Source organism: Ovis aries, chromosome 1 (genome assembly GCF_016772045.2).
Source record: "Ovis aries strain OAR_USU_Benz2616 breed Rambouillet chromosome 1, ARS-UI_Ramb_v3.0, whole genome shotgun sequence".
Taxonomy (NCBI): domain Eukaryota; kingdom Metazoa; phylum Chordata; class Mammalia; order Artiodactyla; family Bovidae; genus Ovis; species Ovis aries.
Window position 1 is genome coordinate 20,601,846 of NC_056054.1, and position 21,846 is coordinate 20,623,691.

Sequence of the window (21,846 nt, forward strand, 5' to 3'; positions counted from 1 at the left end):
ACCTTTTATTTAGTTTGGGTTGAGTTTTAAAGGGTCCTAGAGAATCTCTGACCAGGGCTTCCTTGGTGGCTCAGACAGCAAAGAATCCACCTATATTGCGGGAGACCTGGGTTCGATCCCTGGGTTGGGAAGATCCCCTGAAGGAGGGCATGGCAACCCACTCTGATATTCTTGCCTGGAAAATCCCCATGGACAGAGAGAAGCCTGGTGGGCTACAGTCCATGGGGTTGCAAAGAGTCGAACACAGCTGAGCGACTAAGCACAGAAAACACACAGAGAGCCTCTGAAGGATCTGTTAACCACCAGGTGATGCACTCAGACTTTGGTTTAGGTTTAGGAAGATCACTGCCCATGGAAAGAGGTGGTGAGACCACAGCAGTAGCCTAGGCCCCAAACAGCAGTGCCTGCCCTGGAGAAGAGTCGGGCGGGAGGAGAGAGGGATGGGGAAGTGGGAAGGAAATGGTGAGGCTGGGATGGGAGAGCAGGCTGAGACATCTTCCATGTTTCCATCTTGAGGCTGGGGTGATAAACCTCTGTCATGGAAAGCGGCTTTGACATTAGACAGACTGTATTCATAGCGCTCCTTAACTCTGTGAGCTCAGGTCAGTGAATTAATCCTCTTTGAGCTTCGTGTTCCTCCTCTTGGGGATGATAATACCTGCTTTGGTTGTGTTATTCCTCTGTAAGACCTTTCATGAGCCACAATATTTTTAAAAACAATCGCTAAAGCATTTATCACAGAGCTCAGTACGTAAGAGAAACACTGCTTTTCACTGAGAAGAGGACCCATTTGGACCCATTTGGGCAAGGGGCTGGGCAAACGTGGGTTAGTTGCTCATGCCGAGTGCAGTTTTCACCCAGCCAGAGCTGCTTGTTCTCTCACAGCTGCCTGTCCCCCTGTCTGAGTGAGGAAAGGGGGAGTATGCTAAAGTCAGCACTCTTGGAAGACCAGGAAATAACTCCAGACATTTGTTTCTCTGGTTTCCCAGCCTGCTGATTACATCCATGGGGCACATCAAGCTCACTGATTTTGGCCTTTCCAAAATTGGCCTTATGAGTCTGACTACAAACTTGTACGAGGGCCACATTGAAAAGGATGCGCGGGAGTTCCTGGACAAGCAGGTAAGAAGGATGGTTGAGAGCTTGGGGGTTGAATTCCAGGCCTCAGAGTAAGGACTGGGAGCCGCATGCTTTCCCTGCAGCTCAGTGTTAAGACTGAGAGCGCCTGTCTTTTCCTCCTTGTGGTTCCAGGGATGTGCTGAGAGAGGGAGCACCTTTGGAAACAGGGTGGCCCATGAGAATCAAATGGATAGAAAACCCCAAATCATCTTCCTCCTGGGGCTTGGGAGATCGGTCTCAGGACCACTGACACTGTCAGAGCCGACACTAGGTCGGTCCTGAGGCTCCTGGCCTCAGTGAAGGGCAGAGCTCTCCCAGCGCCTATGTCCTGAGAACACAGCTCCAAGTTTCCACTGGGCTGCCTCTGAAGAGTAGCCTCTGGGCGTTTCCTGATTTGACATTTCGGGTTGTGACTGTCCACAAGTCGCTGTAGTAGTCAAGTGGCCATGGGGTCTGTTCTTTGGGAGGCTCGAGGGCAGAGGCCAGTTGTGGGCACCCCATGCCGAAAGGGATAGAACTAGATGTTTCAGTTAATTAGGAAATACGTAAACTTACCGCACCGATAGCGCCAGCTCTGGTGCCCTGGGGCTCCTGTCACTTCTGCTCATTAACCAGAGTGCGATGAGTCTTCATTCAGAGACTTTCTGCTCCAAGAAGCGGGAGCACCCCCACCCATCCAGCCACCATGCCAGGTGCTGAGCCCCCCAACTTCTCTGTGCCCAGGTGTGCGGAACCCCAGAGTACATTGCACCTGAGGTGATCCTGCGGCAGGGCTATGGGAAGCCAGTGGACTGGTGGGCTATGGGCATCATCCTGTACGAGTTCCTGGTGGGCTGCGTCCCTTTCTTTGGAGACACTCCGGAGGAGCTCTTTGGGCAAGTGATCAGTGGTAGGTACCATCACCCCAGCCCACTGTGGGGACAGAATCCAGATCCACAGATATGATTTACACAAGCATCTGTGAGGCTTACAAGTTCTTGCTCTGAATTCTTATGTGTGTGTTTGGTGTGCTTGCTTCAGATGTACACGTGCACACCCTGTGTGTCACCTGGCACTTGTTCTGATCACGTTTGCGATCCCGCATATGTGCATGGGTGTACCTGTGCTGTGAGTGTGAGTTCTGTGTGTGTGTGAGTGTACATGTGTCGGGAGTATAAAGGCAGGGTGAGCTGGAGATTAGAACGGGACACCACTGCTTTTCAGTGGCTACTCTGGATCAAAGAACCAGCCGTGGTCGAGGATGTGGGAGATTCCCCCAGAGAGAGAGGAACTTGTGCAACTGGAAGTGGGTCCCAGGCACGGCTTTCACGGCTCTGGGCTGGGCCCTTTATACCTCCCCACGGCGTATCCTATCCTAGGACCCTCTTCTCCAGCTCCCCACTCTGCCCACGACTTCTAAGACCTTCTCTAACCCACTCCTTCCCTTGTCACCCCGATGACTCTTCAGATGAGATTGTGTGGCCTGAGGGGGACGATGCTCTGCCGCCGGATGCCCAAGATCTCACCTCAAAACTGCTCCACCAGAACCCGCTGGAGAGACTGGGCACAGGTGGGACAAGGCCCCAGTAAGGGAGGGGCGGGGCTTTCCGTGTAACTGGGAGGTTCAGGCTTCAGATGTGGGCAGTGCCCCTGGTTCCTGACTGCCGTGCTCCCTGTGGGCAGAAGAGGAAGATGTTGGAGCTGAGGCCTCCAGGCCCAGCCTCTCGGGAACTAGGTTCTCACTGGATATGCTGACCTGGACTCCACCCGCCCAAACCATCCCTGTCCACAGGCAGTGCCTATGAGGTGAAGCAGCACCCATTCTTCACTGGTCTGGACTGGACAGGACTTCTTCGCCAGAAGGCTGAATTTATTCCTCAGCTGGAGTCAGAGGATGATACCAGCTACTTTGACAGTAAGGCCACTGGTGGGACAGGGAGGCGTGGGAATCCTACCTGTGCCCAGAGACACTTGTGTGCCCTGAGCTTGGTATTGGGAGTCACTCCTCCAGGCCCTCCTAAGGTCTGATAGGGTTGAAGGAGGCCAGCACCAGGGCCTCTGAAAGGCACTGCCGTGTGTGTCCCAGCCCGCTCAGAGCGATACCACCACGTGGACTCGGAGGACGAGGAGGAAGTGAGTGAGGATGGCTGCCTTGAGATTCGCCAGTTCTCGTCCTGTTCTCCAAGGTTCAACAAGGTGCGACCGGTGCAGCCCCAGCTGGAGAACTGGGAGGACCAGACCTGTTGAGGGACGTGCTGGGGCCACCTAAGGGGGCGGGGGCTGGCGCTGTCTCCAGGAAAAGAGGGGAGAGGGCCGCACCTGCACGGAATGGATGCTTCCAGGTCTACTCAGGGCCCTGAGGTATGAGATGTCAGGGTGGGGCCAGGTCAGACCAGTGGAATGGCTGTTTCCTTGAATGTTCATCAGCTGTGTACAGGGGAGGAAAGGGGAGACTTAGCTCCAGTTCCTGGGCTTCAGGCGCCGGGGATCCTTTGTGGCCCGTGGTGTGGTGGTTGGGCATCCCGGCAGGTGTCCTGTGCCGGCAGGTGTACAGCAGCATGGAGCGGCTCTCGCTGCTCGAGGAGCGCCGGACGCCACCCCCCACCAAGCGCAGCCTGAGTGAGGAGAAGGAGGACCGCACGGACGGCCTGGCGGGGCTGAGGGGCCGAGAGCGGAGCTGGGTGATCGGCTCCCCTGAGATGTGAGCGCTCAGAGCTGGGCCAGGGTGGGCGGCACGGCCATCCGTGGGGCGGTCACCGATGACGGGGAAGGACGTGATGCCGTGAGGGGCCTTCCCGCGTGCGGCTCCCGGAGGGAGGTTCTGTGAGCCGAGCCCCCGAGGAGGCCTGGGCTGGAGGAGGGAGGCCGCCGGGCCCTCCACCCTCGGCCTCGCGTGTCTCGCAGATTACGGAAGCGGCTGTCGGTGTCCGAATCGTCCCACACCGAGAGCGACTCCAGCCCTCCACTCACAGTGCGGCGCCACTGCTCGGGCCTCCTGGACGTGCCTCGCTTCCCGGAGGGCACTGAGGAGGCTGTTGGCGCCCCCAGGAGGCAGCAGCAGGAGGGTGCATGGCTTCTGACCCCGTCTGGAGAGGGGGCGTCTGGGCCTGCCGTGGAACGGCCGGCCGAGCGGCGGCTGAAGCTGGATGAGGAGCCTGCTGGCCAGAGCAGCGCCCCCAGCCCAGGTGCGGCCCCGCGAGTGGAGGGCCTGGCTGGGGTGCTGCGGGGGGCCCGGAGTGGAGGCTCAGCTGCACAGTGGACCCCATTGCTCGCTTGGTCCACAGCCATGGAGACCCGAGGAGGCCGCGGAACCCCACAGCTGGCGGAGGGAGCCACAGCCAAGGCCATCAGCGACCTGGCAGTGCGCAGGGCCCGCCAGCGGCTGCTCTCCGGGGACTCCATAGAAAAGCGCACCGCTCGCCCCATCAACAAAGTGATCAAGTCCGCCTCAGCCACGGCCCTGTCCCTTCTCATTCCTGCCGGTGAGGCCCCCGGGGAGTGAAGACCAAGGTTCATAGCAAGGGCCTTGGCCTCTCTATGGGCCTGTGGCCAGGGCTCTGACCCTGGCAGGTGTGTCTGTGTGTTGTGTTAAGGAGCAGGTGTCAGAAAGACTGCGTGTCACTGCTGTCTGTTTGTTAAGGGAGTGAGGATCAGTCTCGGGTTGTGTGTGTGCGCACCAGAAGGCAGATAGCACTGTGTGGCAAGTGCAGGCTCCAAGGCAGAGAGCTTACATTCAGATCCTGGCTCCATCTCTAAAGGGCCCTTGATCTTGAGGAAGTTGCTTAACTCCTTTGAGCTTCAAATTCCTCATCAAAAAATGTGAATATCCATAATGGTAGCTCATAGGATAATTATGACATTCAAGTATGAAGTACTTGTATGGTCCCTAGTACATATAAGTAAGCACTCAGTAAATGCTCGCTGCCATTTTCCATCACCTCCTGGGTCTGTGAGGGCCTGGGCACATGAGGGGGCTTTGCTGCTTGGAGGCTGTGGGGAAAACAGGCCTGGAGACAGGCTCTGTGACTAGAGCTGTGTGGGAGCAACAGCCCAGATGGGCTGGGCTCAAGCGTGGACCTGCTAAGTCCCAGCTTCTCCTTCTCCAGAGCACCACTCCTGCTCTCCACTGGCCAGCCCCATGTCCCCACATTCCCAGTCATCCAACCCATCATCCAGGGACTCTTCTCCAAGCAGGGACTTCCTGCCAGCCCTCAGCAGCTCACGGCCCCCCATCGTCATCCACCGAGCCGGCAAGAAGTATGGCTTCACCCTACGAGCCATCCGTGTCTACATGGGTGACTCAGATGTCTACACCGTGCACCACATGGTGTGGGTATGTCGGGCCATCCAGACCTGTTATCCCCCAGCTTCATCACTCCTCTTCCTTCCTCTTACTAGGGCCTGTCTGTCCCTGCCCACACCACCCTCCAGGGTCAAAGGGTGGGGCGGAGAAGGGTCACAGCTTGATGAGCAGAAGTAGGCCCACCCTTCATGCCCAGGCTCCAGACTGAGGACTGTTCTCTCCCCGGCACAGCACGTGGAGGATGGAGGTCCAGCCAGTGAGGCAGGGCTGCGTCAGGGGGACCTCATCACGCACGTCAACGGGGAGCCTGTGCATGGGCTGGTGCACACGGAGGTGGTGGAGCTGATCCTGAAGGTCAGTGCTGGGAGTGCCGCCTGCAACCCCTGCATGACCCCAGCCTTGAGTCTGTGACTGGCCGTAGGGGAGTGGGGCACACGCACAGCTGGCACTTAAGATAGGCGCCCATACGCATGGGTGTGGCTGGAGCAGAGGGTTTTCCCTGGAAGGTGACATCCTCCTTGACCAAGGCGGGGATCCTGCCGAGCTGTGGAATGGAAGACAGGCCTGTGAGCCTCTTCTCTCTCTTCCCAACCCTGAGCCACTCGGGCTCCAGTGGAGCTGTTTCCTGCTCTGTGAAGAGGGGAGGCAGTCCCTGTTTCAGACCTGGTGCTGCAGAGGCAGAAACTCATGCTGTGGACAGCCATGCCAGGAGCGAGGGACTGGGGCAGGAACATGGCCACGGCCTTAGTCTGGGCGCATGCTCTGTTCCCCAGAGTGGAAACAAGGTGTCTATTTCAACAACTCCCCTGGAGAACACGTCCATTAAGGTGGGGCCTGCTCGGAAGGGCAGCTACAAGGCCAAGATGGCCCGAAGGAGCAAGCGGAGCCGGGGCAAGGATGGACAAGAAAGGTGAGCCAGACTCAGCCACGGGGGTCCACTCTGAGCCACGCCAGGGCCGGTGTGCGCCGGGCACCCCAGCCCCGGGCCCAGTGTGTGCTGTGCCCCGGTCAGAATTCAGACCACCTCTGACCTCGTCTCTGCAGCAGAAAAAGGAGCTCCCTGTTCCGGAAGATCACCAAGCAGGCATCCCTGCTCCACACCAGCCGCAGCCTTTCTTCCCTTAACCGCTCCCTGTCATCCGGCGAGAGTGGGCCAGGCTCGCCCACACACAGCCACAGCCTTTCTCCCCGCTCTCCCACGCAGGGCTACCGGGTGACCCCTGAAGCCGTGCACTCAGGTATGGAGGGTTCCCCGCAAGTCGCAGAGCAGCCCCTTGGAGGTGGCAGAGTCCTGGGCCCTCTGTGCGTCTCACCCATCCTTCTCCAAGGCTCTTGCTCAGCCCACCCCCAGCAGATCCAGCAGTCCTGGGGAGGAGGTGACAGGCGAGGGATGACCTCATGTCTGTAGCCCGAGCTCTGGTTCCCTGGTGGGGTCACCTTGATGATCTGGGACATTCCAGGGCTAAGCCCTGTTTTTCCCCTCAGTCACTTCTAAGAGCTAATTCCTCTACCTCTGTGTGTGTGTCTGTCTGTGCAAAGTTGGGGGGAATTCATCACAGAGCAGCTCCCCCAGCTCCAGCGTGCCCAGTTCTCCCGCCGGCTCTGGGCACACACGGCCGAGCTCCCTCCACGGTCTGGCGCCCAAGCTCCAACGCCAGTACCGCTCTCCACGGCGCAAGTCGGCGGGCAGCATCCCGCTGTCACCACTGGCCCACACCCCTTCACCACCGCCAGCAGCTTCACCTCAGCGTTCCCCATCACCTCTCTCTGGCCACGGGGCCCAGGCCTTCCCCACCAAGCTCCACTTGTCGCCTCCCCTAGGCCGGCAACTCTCACGGCCCAAGAGCGCGGAGCCACCCCGCTCACCACTACTTAAGAGGGTGCAGTCAGCTGAAAAACTGGCGGCTGCACTGGCTGCTTCTGAGAAGAAGCTCGCCACTTCTCGAAAACAGAGCCTTGACCTGCCCCACCCCGAGCTAAAGAAGGAATTGCCCCCCAGGGAAGTCAGCCCTCTGGAGGTAGTTGGGCCCAGGAGTGTGCTGTCTGGAAAGGGGGCGCTGCCAGGAAAAGGGGTGTTGCAGGCTGCTCCCTCACGGGCCCTAGGGACCCTCCGCCAGGACCGGGCTGAACGGCGAGAGTCGCTGCAGAAGCAGGAAGCCATCCGGGAGGTTGACTCTTCGGAAGATGACACTGATGAGGGGCCTGAGAACAGCCAAGGTGTTCAGGAGCCAAGCTTGGTACCCCACCGAGAAAGGGGCCAGGATCCACCCCTCAGAGGAGCAGGAGAGGGTGAGGAAGAGGACGCCTTCTTGCCCCGGGATCCCAGGGGCCAGGGCCCAGCGGTCCCAGGCCTACTGACTGGGGTCACACTGGGATCTCCCAGAATGGAAGGCCCTGGTATCTCCCAGAAGAAGCTTGGGATCCTACAGGCTTTTGAAGAGGGTTCCAGCTCCTCGTCCTCAGCCCCCAACCTGGGGAAGGCTGGCCCCACAGACCCCATCCCTGCTGAATGCTGCTGGAAAGCCCAGCACCTCCACACCCAGGCACTGACAGCACTTTGTCCGAGCTCTTCAGGACTCATCCCTGCCAGTTGCTCCACTGCCTCCACCCCTGGAGAGCTGGGCCCATGGTCCTGGAAATTCCTCTTCAAGGGCCCTGACAGAGCATCCCCAGCTGGAAAGGCAGCAATGGAAGATAGGCCAGCCAACTCCCAAGATTTGGAAACTACAACTCCAGGCCACCCTACAAACCTGTCCCCCAGACAGGAGGGGAAGTCATGGCCACCCAGTGCCCCTGGGCTGGCCCATCCACCTTGTGAGGTTCCCAGCCAGAGCTGGCTATGGGAGTCTGAGTGTGCACAGAGAGAGAAAGAGGAGCCAGCACTGGTCATCACCAAAGTGCCTGATGCCTCAGGTGACAGGAGGCAGGACGTTCCATGCAAGAGCTGCCCCTTCACCCCGGAGCCTGGGCCCAGCCTGCTCCAGAAGGGCCAAGACCCAGGGGGCCCTCAGAAGCATCAGGACTTGGCATTGGCATCTGATGAGCTTTTAAAGCAAACGTAGAACTTGTTTGCCATTTCTTGCACTCGGTCCTGTGTAATACACACTCTTGGAAACTATCTTTATGTCTTTTGCTTGCTTCTTTCCTTCAGTCCATACAAATGTAATGTAAGGTCCTCTGGTGCTGAGAATATGATGGTGAATGAGACAGTTCCCACTGTCCTGGGAGCCTAAGCCGGCAAGGCTTCCCAGACACTGTGGGGTCTGAGCTCAAACCTGAAGGATAGATGATAGGTAGTAACTTGCTAGAAGAGTGAGAATTTAGTGTGAGAATGAATGTCCAGAGAAAGCACACATTATTGCCCATATATCTGGTACAATCAAAGAACTAAAATTAATTCAAACTGGTATTGAGTCTAGTGAGTTAGGCTAGGGCCATATCTAAGAGTCTTGTAGGAATCTAGACTTTCTCTAGGTGATGGGGAACCAGTAGCTGTAAATATTCCTGCTTTCTAGAGAAGGGAACTCAGGTTTTTCAGACATTAACATGGATAAGATCATGCAGCTCGGGCAGAGCTAAGATTAGAATCTAGGTCCTCTTGACTCTAGAAGTCATATTTATCTCATTTGGAGTGCCTCTTCGCTAGTAAATGAAGAAAAAGAGGTAGAGGGAGGTGAAGAGTTGAACTTGGGCTGTCTTTGAGGTACTGTGGGTCATCCAGAAGGTCGGGTGCATGTGTCTGGAGCTCAGTAGGGAAACGCAGACTGAAGATAGGAATCTGAGCACCATCAGTGTATCAGTGGTGGTGAACTAGCATTTAAGGCAAAGACAGACTTGGAGGAAGCAGCCAGAAGAGTCATAAAATCCCAAAGGAGTCTTTAAAGGGAAGGAGAAGTTATTTGGTAAAATGCTGACAGAGAACTGCCTTTGGATTAAGTCACAAACCCTTAATGTTTGTCGCCAGTGAGCCCTTCCTGGGCTATCATCAGGGAGGCCTCAGCACTGGAGATGGACACTGCTGATGTGGGCAGCCGCCATGGGTAGAATGCACTTGGTGAGTGGCTGGTGTGGAAGGGAGGACGAGGATGGAGTCGGGAGATGGCATCACAGGAGCAGGGCAGGGCCATGGGGGAGTGCCTCCGTAGAGACAGGGCTTGCCAGACTGCTGTCTTCCCCTAACTGTTCCACAATCCAATACCTAGGTCCGGAGAGGCCTGGAGGCAGGAAAATGTACTGGCTGGGCTCGTCACCCGCTCTGCTTGTCTTTGTCTCCCAGCATGGGGAAGGCTGCGGTCGCCAGAGGGCGCTCTCTGCCCGTGGTGGCGGATACCTGGTCCCTCCCGGGCCCCTCACACTCCTTCCGTCCTTCAGTCATGCACTGATGGCCCATCCTTGGCCAGCCAGTCTAGGACACTGGGAACACAGGAAACGAGTTGCCTGTGGCAGCCCGCTGTGTCAGGATCTGGTTAGAGGCACCATACCAGGTGGAGGAAGGGCGGCACAGCTTGCAGCTCATGGGAGAGAAGAACTGCCCCCAAGCCAGGAGGCTGGGAATGGGGGGAGGAAGGGGTTTGGGAGGAGTGGGCACAGAGGTGCTAAGCATCCTGTGATGCTTAGGGCAACTGCCCCAAGTACCAGTGGTGCTTCCCTTGAGAAACACTGCCAGATTAGCCTGACAGAAATGAGCTTCTGGAAGGTAACTGCAGGGAAGTGGTATAATCACATTTAGATTTTAGGAATCGCTGGATGCAGTGTAGAGAGGTTCAGGGCGGGGGTAAGCAGACCAGGGAGAAAATCATGTAGTAACCCCTGCCAGTGTTCTGGACCAGGATGCCAACAGTGAGGAAGGTCCCTAGAGGGAAGGGGCATGTAGGGAGCCAGGCGCACAGACCTGGCAGCCGTCAGCCAGGAGATAATTAAATCCACAAGCGTAGATGGGGACTGTACAGAAGACCTGTGCAAAAGGAAGAGGTCCAAGCCCTCAGGGTTAGCTGAGGAGGGAGCCAAATGAACAGAGACCCAGAACTTGGAAGAAGCCAGGCCATTTTAAGAATTTTGTGATTTAGAGCAATTGAAAGTTATTTAATGGTTTTACACAAGTTCAGATTCAGATATCTGGGGCATGGGGGTGGGGAGCAGGTTGTTTGGTTTTTTTAGTTCCCTAGCCAGAGATTGAATCTGGGCCCCAGCAGTGGAGGTCTACGTCTTAGTCCCTGGTGTGCCAGGAACTTGCCGGATTTGAATTTTGAAAAGATGAATCTGGTTGCTATGATGAGAATGAATTTGAGGAAGCAATAATGAAAGAAGGAAAGCCTTCCAGTATTAAGGCTAGAGATGGTGAAACAGTGAAGTTGGAGAGAAGTGATGCCTTTGATATTTGGAAAGTAATACTGATCCAGGTTGGTGGTGGGTTTTACGTAGATACAAAGCAAAGGTATCAAAGATGACTACATAACCAGATGAAATTATGTACTTCCATTCACTGAAATATGAAATAATGAAAAAGAACCAGGCCTCAGTGGTGACCCTGCATTCAGCATTCTGAGTATGAGGTACCTCGCAACATAGTCTAGGCAGGAAAAATGAAGACAGACATAATTGGCCAAGAGATAGTAGGTGACTTCATGGATATGGATAAAACTGCCGAGAAAAAAGCATAAGTGAGAAGGTGGCCAGAGGAGGACAGTGAACTTCCTTGGTGGTACAGTGACTCAGACTCCACGCTCCCAATGCAGGGGGCACAGATTCAATCCCTGGTTGGGGAACTAAGATGTCATATGCTGCATGGTGCAAAAAATTTATTTTAAAAAGGAGCAGAGATGCAGGAGGAAAACCAGATAAATGATCATGGAGTCAGTGGCAGAGTTTTTCATGCAGAATGGTCGTCACAAATGCTGGTTACCAAAGACATCAAGGAGAGCAGTTTCAGGTAGCAGTGGGACCTGGACCGAAAAACTTGAGGAGTGAGGAAATAAAGACAAAAACTTAAATGTTTTTAAAAAGGTTTCCCCTGAAGAGATAAAGGATTGAGTAGTGAGTGAGAGATACCCAACCAGCTGAGAGGAAACAATAGGTAAACTCATGGTAGAGTCCTGAGAAGAGAGAAAAAGAGGAGCCAAAATACAGCTGGCGAGACTGGCTTTCAGGAGGAGGAGGGCTAAACAGGTGAGAGGGAGAGCAGTGACGTGGCTGTGGACTGCTGACAGGTGTGGTGGTAGGAAGGTCAGGGCATTCATAGCCAAGCATGTTTCCTCTGAATAAACTCCTGTGGGACATCCAAGGGGCCGGTGGCACTATCCAGCCAGCAGGTGGAGTCCAGGAGAGAGGACTGGGCTGGAGATAGGAGTCTGAGTATCCCATGCTGAGAGTGGGAAGAACTCTTGGAATTAGGGGAAATTATCCATGGTTTCTAGCACTGGCCTTGAGGGTGCTCTGTAGCTAAGTATAGCTGGGAGGAAGAATATAGGCAAGGTCATTTAGAACAACAGATTAGCACCTGTCAGTCTGATCTGCAGTTCAGTACGTGTGGGTGGGGCCTGAGTGACCGGGATAAGAACCGAAGTGCCTGTTGCCCAGGGTGGTGGTCATGTTTGCTGATTATGTTCCCAACACGTAGGGACCTCAACAAAGTGTTGTGGTAGGAGGGTGACAGGGCCTGGGGCACAAGAGGACACACTGTAAGTCAGCCCACATCCTCTACCCCCACAACAGAATGTGCAAACACATTCTGGGCAAAGAGATATGATAAGAATCAACTCAGTGGGCTTTCTAATAGGAATGGGGTGGCGATGAACGGGCTCCAATGTTAAACTTTCTCAGGGCTAGTTTCTGAGTCCCCCAGGGTTGGTGGAAGCATTTTTGCAGCCCCAGTTCAGCCCCAGGACCGATCTTCTGGTGCTCATGGGAGAGAAGGTTTGGCAGCTTCAGGACTTTTCAGTACCCCAGTCCTCTCCCTTTTGCCCCCACCCCAGCCCACCTCTCCATAGCATGAAAACAAAAGGTGCTTTATTGCAATGTCTTTATTGCATTACTGGAGCAAGTTGGCCAGACTGTCCCCTCTTGGGGAAGGTAAAAAACAAAAAGACCAAAAAGTATCTCCCCTCGCCTTCCCCCCACCCTCCCCCACAACTGCACAGCAATGTCTGAACACCCCTGGTGACAAGAACAATTTGCAAAAGTGGTCTAGGAACTACATTATGAACTGTCCCAACACAAGACATATAGTTGGCTTCCTTGTGAATCAGATATTTTTACGTAACTACATGAATTTTTTTGACTACATCAAAGACAACAGAAGAATAGGTTTTTCACAAGTAACAACAGGGCACCAAAGTCACATGCTGCAATTTGCAAGGAAACAAGGTTGTTTTTCGTCACAAGTGGCTGGAGCTAGAGCAAGGCTGAGCAGTTGACAGCAGAGGGCCCAGCTAGGCCCCCATCTGGACCCTCTGCTTGAGGCCATTGAAGCCTCACAGAGAGCTAGCTAATAAGGAGTCTTAACTGGCAACAGAAAACACCTCGAAAAAACAGTAATTTGCCCAGATGCAGTTCTTGGCCCAAAAGGACCAATGAGGCTCGTTCCTTGCGGCAAGGAGACCCATGGAAGACACCACACTGGTTCTCAGAGCTTCTGCAAAGCCTGTGAGGGTCTCATCGAGGCTTGGAGACAGAGTAGGGGCGGTATCAGAAGTCCTCAATCTTGGCCAAATTAGGGGTAAGGACACCGCTAGTCTATACAGGCCTGAGCTATGGTCGAGGCTGAGTTAGCATCTGTGGCCAGATGGAGACAGAGCATTGTTCTGTGATGAAAGCTCCACCCAGAATAGATAGGCCTCTGACCAGTGTCCAGCCAGCCTCGAGCTGCTTCCATGCTGGTGGCCAGCTTCCCTAGCCAGGAAGACAATGAGCCCCTCTGGTCTTGGACTGTTTTTTTACCCTCTGACTCAATGAGACTGCACTGAAGATGCCAAGTGAGAATCCCAGGGCCCAGATCATGGGATAAGACATGGAGCTAAGTTCTGATGAAGGAGGCCAGGACCATAGGATAAAGGAGCTGCATACTACCCTCCCAGGGGTTAGCAGACTGGTCCCTCTGCTATCTCCACTGGTCAAGATCAAGCAAACCATGTGGCAACTAGTCAGAAAAGAGACTTTCAAACTTCTCAAATGATCCCTAAGTCTTAGTTCCCACAAAGCGACAAATTCAAGAATGAAAAACAGGAAAGCAACAAACAGGTGAAGGAATGCAGGACTTAAAAATGAGTGGCCCTCCTCCACAACCAGCCCAAGTGCAGGCGACAGAGCGCGCTTGCTTGCTCCCTATGCACCCTTAATGCTGCCTGACAAGCAGCACAGCATGGTTCAACGTTACAGCGTGTATCCTGGTTCTTGTTCTCATTTAAGAGATAACCAGAACACACTAAATTTTAATACCAGAAAGAAGGCATTCCTGGCACCCCATCTTGAGCATCTAACTGCTTAAGCCACAAAGCCATCAGGCATGCCTCACAGTAGTTGGTCTGGCCTTATTTCTCAGTAAAACTCTTAGCAAGATTTCAATCTGGCCATCTAGGGAAGGAATGTCCAGCTGGCTGGTATCAGTTAAGGGCTCAGGTTAGAACAGAGCCATTGCAGGAGGTTTCATCTGTCTGCCTCATCCAGTCCTGAAACTGCAACGTAACCAAGGAAAAGCCAAAGATATGCCCCCTTGCCTTTCTGTCTTCATTGTTAGTAACGGGAGGTTCTCCCCCAGATTTTAATCTATTTCTATCTACACTGTGGCACATTCTAGATCCTGTCACCAAGATAAGTGCTCAGGGAAAGCGAAATTTTTCTTTCATCCCCCAAACTGGAGCTCCCCTAGGTGTAAACCTGATTCAATAAGACTCAGATACTGACTTCCCTACTCAACCAGGAAGCCTGACTGCACAGCTTTGGGCTCAAACAGCTGACTCATTCAAGCCTATTACGGCTCTAGGATTGGCTCAGAGGCAGCTGGACCCTCTTGTCTGTCAAATGAGTGTTGACTGATGGGGGTGGAGCACGATGGAGGTAGGAGTAGATGCTGCCCCAACTCCATCTGCCCCAGCTTCACTCAGCTGGAAGGCTTAAACCACACGAAGTAGAAGGTTCCTGGCCTAAAGTCAGGGCCACTGGAGCATGAGGACAGTCTGTGTACATCATCTTAATGGCAGGATCACAAAAAAGGCAAAGAACAGCTTCCAGATGACTTCAGCTAACAGTCTGAATGCCAAGCCATCCGTTCCTCTCCTTGCAGAAGTTTCAGCAACCACTATCTGGAAGCACAAGGGTGGGGTAAGGCCCTTGCTTGGGACACCAGAGCCCCGGGGGCCTGGGACCTACTGAAGTCCCTGACCACAGCTGGCTCCCTTCTAGCCACAGCCCTAGCCACCTATGGCTCCCCTGGCCCTACCCAGAAAAGGACAGGAGATGACGGGAAATTAAACACGTTGACTGTTTCTGCAGGACCTTTCAACTTGTGGAAGCACACAGAAGAATGTTGCTCTAGATCATTATTTGGTATATCAAGCCATCTAAAAGCACTGGATTGCACCTTTTCTTTACTCATACACACAAGTTACAAAGGTTTCAAACAACAGATCATTCTTTAGGCTAAGAAAACACCACCACACAAGCACCAACTTCATTTTATAATTCAAAGCTCACCAGCCCACAAAAAGAACACTATTCCTCATCTCTGAGAAACAAGGGCAGGGCAAAAGGGAATTACACTGACCAATTTTAGTGTCTGCTAAAACTAACAGTCTCTGGTTTTCCTTTTATTTTCAAGTTTTGGTTCAGAAGTGTGCGTTCAGACACGAGTGCCACCATCTTCCACCACACCTTGGTCTGGCAGCAATCATTGTTTTGCTGGGACCAATATGGTTTCTAAACATAATGCTTCTTTAGAGAGAGGAGCTATTGAGATGCTGACACCTAAACTATACTCGTTAGGTACCTTCGGTTAAAAGTTTTTTTACCTACAGATTACAATTCTTTAAATGAAATCCCAAGCCTCCCCATTTTCCTTTGGTTGTCTTTTTCACCAAATGCCATTCTACCACTGAACCAAAACCACCTTCTTTTTGGAAGGAAGAGAGACTGCCAGACCAAAACAGACTCCCAACAGGGCCAAGCCTCACCACAGTCTTAAAAAGCACCTTGGCCTCTCAGAAGAGGACAGGGACTACTCAGAGGCTTCCCACTACAACCCCCACCCCAATCAGGCCTAACATGTTCTGTTGAAGGTGCCTGGCTAAGTAAAACAAAAACCCCAATGAAAGACTTTCCCAAAAACCAGCATCTGCTCCCAGCTTCCTATGTCAGTGCAGTGGCACGGCTGAGTCCCCGAGAACCCCAGGCCCTGTACGTCCCCATCCTGGCCGGCTGCTGCTCGGCCTCTCCACTTCACATTCACAGAATCACTTCTTGTGCAAAACAAGCAGTCTACGTAGAAAGAATGCCCTCATAGTCTAATAAAAACTGTAGAAAAGTTTTGCGAGAGAGCCTCTGCTCCCTCTTTATCTGCAGAGCGAGGGCATCTGTGCGTGGACAGGGTAGGCGAGCCTGACGTTGAGAGAGTCGTTGTGCTGCACGAGGGACGTCTGCTGGTAGTGGAGCACCAGCTCCTTCAGGGAGCTGTACAGGTTGTAGGGCTCTGCGAAGCCGTAGCCCCGAGCAGTGCTGTAGATGACGCAGTGCTTCACCTCTCCGTCGGCGCTGCAACGACACAACACAGACACCACGGGGAATGAAGGCAGAGGGCAACATAAAGGGCCCCAAAGACCAGAAGTCTGAGAGCAGTTGCTCTGCAAAGCAGCAGCAGCCTTTCGTCCATCGGAGCTTGTATGATATCACACCCTTGTGTCCCCCCAGCCCCTTGCACACTGGTCACAGAGACACCCTTCACTTCTCAAGACTTGGAAGGGCTAAAATGGCTGGCTGCATTCAGTCACTCAGCTCTGGACCTAAATTAGGTAAGAATGCACTGGAGAGGGCAAACCAAACCAAAAAAAAAAATTTAATGTACAAATCAGTTGTTTTTAAAATAGTCACAAGATTGTGCAACAATCACTACTACTTCCAGAATATTTTCATCACCCTAAAAGAGAAACCACGTAGCCATCAGCATTCACTGTCTTCCTCCCTCCCCTTAGACCCCGGTGACCAGTCTACTTCCTGTCACTATGGCTTTGCCTATCCTGGACATTTTATATAAACAGAATCACACAGTATTACTCAATCTTTTGTCTGGCTACTTTCACTTGGCACACCATTTTCAAAGTTCTTTTATGTGGTATCATGTATGGAGACTTGATTTCTCCTCAGGGTTGACTAATATTCTATTGTATAGATATGCTACAATTTGGTTATCCATTCATCGATTTATGGGTCACTTGGGCTGTTAACACGGTTTGGCTATAATGAATATTTATGTATAAGTTTTTGTATGGACACATGTTTTCAGTCTTCTTAGATGTATACCTAAGAGGGGAACTGTTGAGCCATAAGTGAAACAAATTTTTTGGGGAATCCCTGGCAGTCCAGTGGCAAGGACTCTGCTTTCACGGCTATGACCCCGGGTTCAATCCCTTGTTGGGGAACTAAGATCCCACAAGCCACATGGGAATGTACTCCCACCCTGCCTGCCAAAGAAAGTGAAACCTTTTGAGGAACTGCCAAACTGTTTTCTGAAGTGCTGCACCACTTTAAATTCCTGCCAGCAGCTTTCTCCACATCCCTGTCAACACTTGTTATTGCCCATCTTTTTGATTACAGTTATCCTTGTGGTATCTCATTGTAGTTTTGATTTACAGCTCCCTAATGACTAATAACAGAGAAGGCAATGCACCCCACTCCAGTACTCTTGCTGGAAAATCCCACGGACGGTGGAGCCTGGTAGGCTGCAGTCCATGGGGTCGCTAAGAGTTGGACATGACTGAGCGACTTCCCTTTCACTTTTCACTTTCATGCATTGGAGAAGGAAATGGCAACCCACTCCAGTGTTCTTGCCTGGAGAATCCCAGGGACGGGGGAGCCTGGTGGGCTGCCGTCTATGAGGTCGCACAGAGTCGGACACGACTGAAGCGACTTAACAGCTTAGCAGCAATGACTAATAATGTTGAGCATCTTTTCATATGTTTATTAACCATCTTTATATCTTCTTTAAAGAAATGTCTATTTGCCGTTGCCCATTTTTAAATTGGGGCAGTTGTCTTTTTATTAAGAGTTCTTTACGTATAGATACTAGTTGATTAGATGTATGATTTGCAAATATTTTCTCCCATTCTGTGGGCTGTCTTTCCACTTTCCCGACTGTGTCCTTTGATGCAGACAGTCTTTAATTGTGGGGAAGCCCAATTCATCTTTTTGTCACTCGTGCTTTCGATGTGTAAGAGACCACTGGCCATTCCAAAGTGACAAAGATTTCCGCCTACGTTCTCTAAGTGTTGTCTCTTTTAGCCCTTACATTTAGTTACCTGACACATTTTGAGTTAGATTTTGTATGTGGCATGAACTGAGGTCCAAATCCATTCTTTTGCATGTGGCTCACTAGCTGTCCCAGCACCATGTGTTGAAATGACTATTTTTTCTCTTTTGAATGGTCTTGAGAACCTTGTTGAAAACAAACTGACCATAACTGTAGGGGACTATCTCTTGGCTGTCATTTCTATTCATTGATTCACATGTTTAATCTTATGTTGTGCTGTGCTTACTTACTCAGTTGTGTCTGACTCTTTGCAACCCCATGGACTGTAGACCGCCAAGGCTCCCCTGTCCATGAAATTCTCCAGGCAGGAATACTGGAGTGGGTTGCCATTTTCTTCTCCAGGTAGTCTTCCCTACTCAGGGATCGAACCCGGATCTTCTGCATTGCAGGATTCTTTACCAGTAGAGCTATCAGGGAAGCCCTCAGTTCAGTTCAGTTCAGTCGCTCAGTTCAGTTCAGTTCAGTCGCTCCATTGTGTCCGACTCTCTGCAACCCCATGAACCGCACCACGCCAGGCCTTCCTGTCCATCACCAACTCCCAGAGTCCACCTGAACCCATGTCCATTGAGTCGGTGATGTCATCCAACCATCTCATCCTCTGTCGTCCCCTTCTTCTCCTGCCCTCAATCTTTCCCAGCATCAGGGTCTTTTCAAATGAGTCAACTCTTCCCATCAGGTGGCCAAAGTATTCGAGTTTTAGCTTCAACATCACTCTTTCCAATGAACACCCAGGACTGATCTCCTTTAGGATGTACAGGCTGGATCTCCTTGCAGTCCAAGGGACTCTCAAGAGTCTTCTCTAACACCACAGTTCAAAAGCATCAGTTCCTTGGCGCTCAGCTTTCTTTATAGTCCAACTCTCACATCCATACGTGACCACTGGAAAAACCATAGCCTTGACTAGATGGACCTTTGCTGGCAAAGGAATGTCTCTGCTTTTTAATATGCTGTCTAGGTTGGTCATAACTTTCCTTCCAAGGAGTAAGCATCTTTTAATTTCATGGGTGCAGTCACCATCTGCAGTGATTTTGGAGCCCAGAAAGATAGTCAGCCACTGTTTCCCCACCTATTTCCCATGAAGTAATGGGACTGGATGCCGCTCAGTCCTGTCCAATTCTTTGCGACCCCATGGACTGCACCACGCCAGGCTCCCTGTCCATCACCAACTCCTGGAGTTTACTCAAACTCATGTCCATTGAGTCAGTGATGCCATCCAACCATCTCATCCTCTGTCATCCCCCTCTCCTGCCTTCAATCTTTCCCAACATCAGGGTCTTTTCAAATGAGTCAGTTCTTTGCATCAGGGGGCCAAAGTATTGAGTTTCAGCTTCAACATCAGTCTTTCCAATGAATATTCAGGACTGATTTCCTTTAGGATGGACTGGTTGGATCTCCTAGCAGTCCAAGGGACTCTCAAGAGTTTTCTCCAACACCACAATTCAAAAGCATCAATTCTTCAGTGCTCAGCTTTCTTTATAGTCCAACTCTCACATCCATACGTGACTACTGGAAAAACCATAGCCTTGACTGGATGGACCTTTGTGGGCAGAGTAATGTCTCCGCTTTTTAACATGCTGTCTAGGTTGGTCATAACTTTTATCTTATTTTAGTACTTCACAATTTTAATTACTCAACTGTAGTAAGTTTTCAAATTGGGAGATGTACTTCAACTCTTTTCTGTTCCTTCAGATTATTTTAGCTGCTCTGGATCCCTTGTATTATCATATCAATTTTAAGATCAGCTTGTCATTTCTGTACAAAGCCAGCTGGTACTGTTTATGGGGATTATACCAAACACACAGATCAATGTGGAAAGTACTGCCATCTATGAACACGGGATGTTTTCCCACTTATTTAGAATTTTTTTTAAGTTGTTCCAATGATGTTTCATAGTTTTCACTGTACAGCTCTGGCACTTTGAACCTAGGCATTTTATCATTTTTATGCTATTACAAATAGTACGTTTTCATTTCATTTTCAGGTTGTTCACTGCTAGGATACAGAAATACGACTAATTTCTGTTTTCTAATCTTTTAACCTGCACCCTGGTGAATGCGTTTATTAGTTCTAATAGTTTACTTCTTCCTTTCTCATCTGGATGCCTTTTCTTTTTCTTGCCTAAATGTCTCAGCTAGAATTTTCTGTACAATGATTAGAAGTGGTGAGAAAAGACATCCTTAGTCTCTTCCTGCTCTTAAAAGTACTCAGTTTTTTACCACTAAGTATGATGTCAGCTGTGGGTTTTTCATGTCCTTTATCAGGCTGAGAAATACCTGCCTATCTCTAGTTTTTTCAGTGTGTTTAAATAAGAGTGTAAAAATACTTCTTCTGAATCTACTGAAATAACTAGTAGATTTTTGTCAGTTGATTTTTGTCCTTAATCTAGTTGTATGGTTTATTTACACTGATTTTTTTAATGTTGAATCAACTGGCATTCCTAAGATGAATTCTACTTAGTCATGGTTTATAATCCTTCTTATATGCTGCTGGAGTTGCTTTGCTAGTGTTTTGTTAAAGATTTTTATGTCTATATTCATAAGGAATATGCCCTCATTAAACAAACTGCGATGTATTTGCTCCAATTTTTTGGGAAAGTCTGAAAGAATTGTATTAATTCTTTTTATAACGTTTGGTAGAATTCACCAGTAAAACTAACTAGGCCTGGGGTTTTCTTTGTGGATAGTTTTTTAAATTAGTGATTCAATTTCTTTACTTATTATAGTTCTATTCAGACTTTCTACTTCCTGTTAAGTCAGTTTTGGTAGTTTGTGTGCTTCCAGGCATTTGTCTATTTCATTTAGGTTGTTTAATTTGTTAGCATATAATTATTTATAGTATTCCATCATATTTTTTTTAATCTCTGTAAGGACTACAACGAGTGTCCCCTCTTTCACCCTGATTTTACTAATTTGTGTCTTCTCTCTCTCCCGTGTGTGCGTATGTGTGTGTGTGTGTATGAGTTTAGCTTTGTTGTTGTTCAGTCATTAAGTCATGTCCAACTCTTTGCGACCCTATGGAATGCAGCATGCCAGGTTCCTATGTCCTTCACTATCTCCTGGAGTTTGCTCAAATTCACGTGCATTGAGTTGGTTTGCTCAAACTCGTGTCTACTGAGTCGGTTCATCTCATCATCTGCCACCCCCTTCTTTTGCCTTCAATCTTTCCCAGCATCAGGGTCTTTCCCAGTGAGTCAGCTCTTTGCATCAGGTAGCCAAAGTCTTGGAGCTTCAGCTTCAGCATTAGTCCTTCTACTGAATATTGAGGATTGATTTCCTTTAGGACTGACTGGTTTGATCTCCTTGCCGTCCAAGGGACTCTAGAAAGTCTTTTCCAGCACCACAATTCAAAAGCATCAATTCTTTGGTGCTCAGCCTTCTTTACATCCAGCTGTCACATCTGTACATGACTACTAGAAAAGAGGTTATCAATTTTATTCATCCCATCATCCCATCTTCCAGTTTCATTGATTTCCTCAATTATTTTCTATTCTCTATTTTATTTACTTCTCTTCTAATCTTTATTATTCCCTTCTTTCTGCTTGTTTGGGTTTAGTTTGCTCTTCTTTTTTTTAGTTTCTTAAGGTGGAAGAAGGCAGGTTATTGATTTGAGAGCTTCAGTTATAAATTTCCCTCTTAGCACTGCTTTAGCTATATTAAGTAAGTTTCACTATTCTGTGTTTCTCTTTTAACCCAAAGTATTTTCTAATTTCCCTTGTTTTCATTTTTTAATCTATTGGTTATTTAGGAATATGTTATTTATTGTCCACTCTGTGAATTTCCCAAATTTCCTTATTTTTTATTTCTAATTTCTTTCCATTGCGGTTATAGACAACATATTTTATATGATCTCAACCCTATTTATTGAGACTTGTGGCCTAAAGTGTGGTCTAGCCTGGATAATGTTTCATGTGCACTTGAGAAAAATGTGTGTTCTG

The 21,846-nt window shown here is 50.5% G+C and overlaps 2 protein-coding genes across 15 annotated transcripts in view; one reads left to right on the plus strand and one right to left on the minus strand.

Annotated features, from left to right (window-relative positions):
• MAST2 (microtubule associated serine/threonine kinase 2) overlaps nt 1-8,519 on the plus strand; it is a 199,617-nt gene extending 191,098 nt beyond the window's left edge. For all 10 annotated transcript variants that reach the window (XM_027969430.2, XM_027969436.2, XM_060406588.1 and 7 more), the window contains 13 exons: nt 990-1,122; nt 1,843-2,008; nt 2,567-2,668; nt 2,891-3,013; nt 3,185-3,294; nt 3,645-3,799; nt 4,003-4,283; nt 4,383-4,580; nt 5,205-5,431; nt 5,633-5,755; nt 6,175-6,311; nt 6,446-6,639; nt 6,941-8,519. In XM_027969430.2, coding sequence (XP_027825231.1) covers nt 990-1,122; nt 1,843-2,008; nt 2,567-2,668; nt 2,891-3,013; nt 3,185-3,294; nt 3,645-3,799; nt 4,003-4,283; nt 4,383-4,580; nt 5,205-5,431; nt 5,633-5,755; nt 6,175-6,311; nt 6,446-6,639; nt 6,941-8,463 — 3,472 coding nt within the window. In that variant the 3' untranslated portion in view covers nt 8,464-8,519. The remainder of the gene's footprint in view (nt 1-989; nt 1,123-1,842; nt 2,009-2,566; nt 2,669-2,890; nt 3,014-3,184; nt 3,295-3,644; nt 3,800-4,002; nt 4,284-4,382; nt 4,581-5,204; nt 5,432-5,632; nt 5,756-6,174; nt 6,312-6,445; nt 6,640-6,940) is intronic.
• A 3,886-nt stretch (nt 8,520-12,405) lies between these two features.
• PIK3R3 (phosphoinositide-3-kinase regulatory subunit 3) overlaps nt 12,406-21,846 on the minus strand; it is a 104,104-nt gene continuing 94,663 nt past the window's right edge. For all 5 annotated transcript variants that reach the window (XM_004001927.6, XM_042247340.2, XM_042247335.2 and 2 more), the window contains one exon: nt 12,406-16,141. In XM_004001927.6, coding sequence (XP_004001976.1) covers nt 15,943-16,141 — 199 coding nt within the window. In that variant the 3' untranslated portion in view covers nt 12,406-15,942. The remainder of the gene's footprint in view (nt 16,142-21,846) is intronic.